This window comes from Tupaia chinensis, unplaced genomic scaffold, assembly GCF_000334495.1.
Source record: "Tupaia chinensis unplaced genomic scaffold, TupChi_1.0 Scaffold142100_1, whole genome shotgun sequence".
Classification (NCBI taxonomy): domain Eukaryota; kingdom Metazoa; phylum Chordata; class Mammalia; order Scandentia; family Tupaiidae; genus Tupaia; species Tupaia belangeri.
In genome coordinates this window covers 1775734-1778524 of record NW_006201951.1, presented here as the reverse complement: position 1 = coordinate 1778524, position 2791 = coordinate 1775734, and the positions used below count along the sequence as shown (strand labels likewise).

At 65.3% G+C, this 2791-nt stretch overlaps 1 protein-coding gene across 1 annotated transcript in view; it reads right to left on the bottom strand.

The window, feature by feature from the left end:
* The window catches only part of PMPCA (peptidase, mitochondrial processing subunit alpha), a gene marked incomplete at its 5' end in the record, with an annotated part of 8146 nt that overhangs the window by 2566 nt on the left and 2789 nt on the right, over nt 1–2791 (bottom strand). The window contains 6 exon segments of the mRNA XM_027766267.1: nt 489–551; nt 635–725; nt 834–952; nt 1037–1129; nt 1312–1575; nt 2125–2225. Of these exon segments, the coding sequence (XP_027622068.1) occupies nt 489–551; nt 635–725; nt 834–952; nt 1037–1129; nt 1312–1575; nt 2125–2225 (731 nt within the window).

The window sequence follows — 2791 nt, the reverse complement described above, 5'->3', positions numbered from 1 at the left end:
CGTGCCGGTGGCGAAACCGGGGCCCATCCGCGGGCCAGCCATCACGGGACAGAACCGCGGGTCTGGCGCAGGCCAGCCGTCACGGGACAGAACCGCAGGCCCGCCACAGGCCAGCTGTCGGGGAGCCTGTGCTCCCACACCTCCGCCCACTTAAGTGTGCACCGCACGCGCATGTGCACAAGGGTATGCCTGTGTGCACGAAAGCTGCCTGTCTGCACCAGAGCTCACCCAGGAAGACGTGGAGCTTCCAAACAGAGGTACCGGAGCTACCCCAAGATGAGCGAGCTCAGGGAGCCCGAGGGGAGGCCGCCGTGGGTGTTGGCCTGCACAGCACTGCCTCCGTGTGCCAGGCAGGGGCGGCCGAGGAGGTCATGGCGGTCTCCCCGCCAGGAAGCTGGCTGGGGGCGCAGCGCAGTCACTCACGGCCACACCCCACATGGCCCTGCGAGCGCCACGACAGGTCTGGACCTGGTTTGGCCCCCACTCACCGCGTCCACGGCTCCGGCCATGAGAGTGAACTCCTTGGTGACGACCTCCACCATCTCTCGCACCTACACAGCAGAGTGTGGCGATGAGCGGGGTCTGCGAGTGCCGCTGGGACCCCAGGGCAGCTCCAGCACTCCAAGGACCGCACCTGCCTTGGGTCGGCGCTGGCGTGAATACACAAGAGGCCCGTGTCCTCATAGCTGTGGTGGTACGACGTCGCACTGTACATCCAGTGGTGCCTGTGTGGGGTGCGGGTGACGGCCACATGACTGGAAGGTAGCTTCACGGTCCCACGCGTGCGCGCTGGCCAGCCGCCCTGCCGTGACCACGTGCGGCCCACGACCCACCTGTTGAGCACGTGCAGGTAGAGCCTGGAGAACATGCCCTTGCCGGGGCCGCCAGCTGAGAAGGAGCCGCCACCGCCCATCATCGTGTTCAGCACGGCGAACGGGATGAAGTCACCCTCCTGCGGGCGGCAGCGCGGCGCTCAGGACGGCGCGGGGCGCGGGGCGCAGGGCGCAGGGCACAGCCCGTCTGGGCCGCGACTCACCAGGAAGGAACAGCTCTCCAGTGCCACCATGATGTGCGTGAGCTCAGGGATCGGCGTGGGGCCCAGGCTGACGTTGGCCATGTCTCGTTCCAGCTGTGACAGAGAACGGGTGGAGGCGGCCTGCCCAGCACAGCCAGGCCCCGTCCCGCCATGGGAAGGGCTAGCCTGGCCCAGGGAGCACCGTCACATCCTACTCTGGGGACGCAACACCCGCTAGGGAGAGCCGCGACAGCGAGCCTCGTGGTCAGGTACCCCACCCCCACCCCAGGCCCTACCTTGACGATGCCCCCAGTGTACTGTGCCACCGACTGGTCGACGTCCACAGCCACCGCGTCCCCCCAGGCTGGCCGGGCTCCCAGGAGGTGCTTCTCAGCACATGCCACCAGAAGCTCGTGCTCAACGCCCACGCCGGCCAGCACCATGCGGTCGGGGGTGTAGTAGTTTCTCAGGTAGGAATGGAGCAGCTCACGGTCAATCCTCGCTATGTTCTCTGCAGGGCAGAAGCGGCGCAGGCCAACCGTGTTCCCCCTGTACGCTGCCTAGACAGGGTGGGGTGTGGGGGGAGACAGGGCAGTGAGGAGTCCCGGAAAGCCAGGCCCACGTCCTTCCTCCACCGCACCTGTGGAAGAATCCCACTCGAGCCAGCTGTCAAAGCCAGGTGGAGAGCAGCACCTCTGTGTGTGTTTACAAAAACCCCTCAGAAACGAAAGATCAGAAGGCAGGCCAGCTGGCAGCACCAAGGCAGAAGGATCCTACACAGCTATGTCAGGGTTTCAGACCGGGGCCCAGCAGCTAGAAAAACGCCAGGCGCTGTAAGCACCTGCCCTGTGCCCTAAGAACGGGGAAGAGACTGCAGTGTGACTGCCGCCCGTGGAGGGGACGCTCACTCTACCCAGCAAGCACACATGCCACCCAGCAAGTTATAAAAAAGAGGCCACTTCCTAGACACGGTAGTGAGGGCCGAATCTCACACAAAGAGCAGATGACGCCCTGCGAGGTCATCGGGGAGGCGAGAGGCCTGCCCAGGCGTCCCTGCCCAGCTGAGGGCCGCGGGTCTGAAAGGGGCACTGGCGAGTTTCATAGTTTACTTCGTGAATCATCTCGGTGAGGAGCGGTTCTGGGTCAGGCCGCATATTCAGGTCCTCCAGCTCAAACTGGACAGCCATTCGTGTCATCTCGATTTCTTCATCTGCAAAAACCCAGAGGTGAGGGCTGTCTCACCAGCAGGGCCCCGAGCCAGGGCACGCACCCGCTCCCCGTGAGCTCACTGCAGGCAGGCCTGGGAACAGCCCCGCAGCGAGGAGCCGCTGTGCCACCGTGGGGACGGCTTTGAAGCTGCAGCAGCACCTGCCCCCCTGAGCCCCGAGGAGCTGGTCAGGTGTCGCGAGCAGAGCGCACCCGCAGGCCACTGGACAAGCAGCTCCTTCCAAGTCCTGCCGTCCACAGGGCCAAGGCTGTGCAGGCAGCACACCCACCAGACTCAGACAGTCTGAAGTGCCATGACGGGAAAGAACAGGCCTCGCCATGACGTCAAGGGCAGAGAGGCGTCCAGCACCGAGAGCTCTCTGTGGTTCCAGGACCAGCCCGGTCACCACTGTGACCTCCAGAGAGAGCGTGCTGCCACTGCCACTGAGCCCGGAGCCCATGGACACGGCACTCGCCCACACACCTGTGGCCTCCACAGCCTCCTGTCGCCTCACCCCAGGCCTGCCCAGGAGAGTGGCCACACATACCTGGTAACCGGGGGGGCCGGGA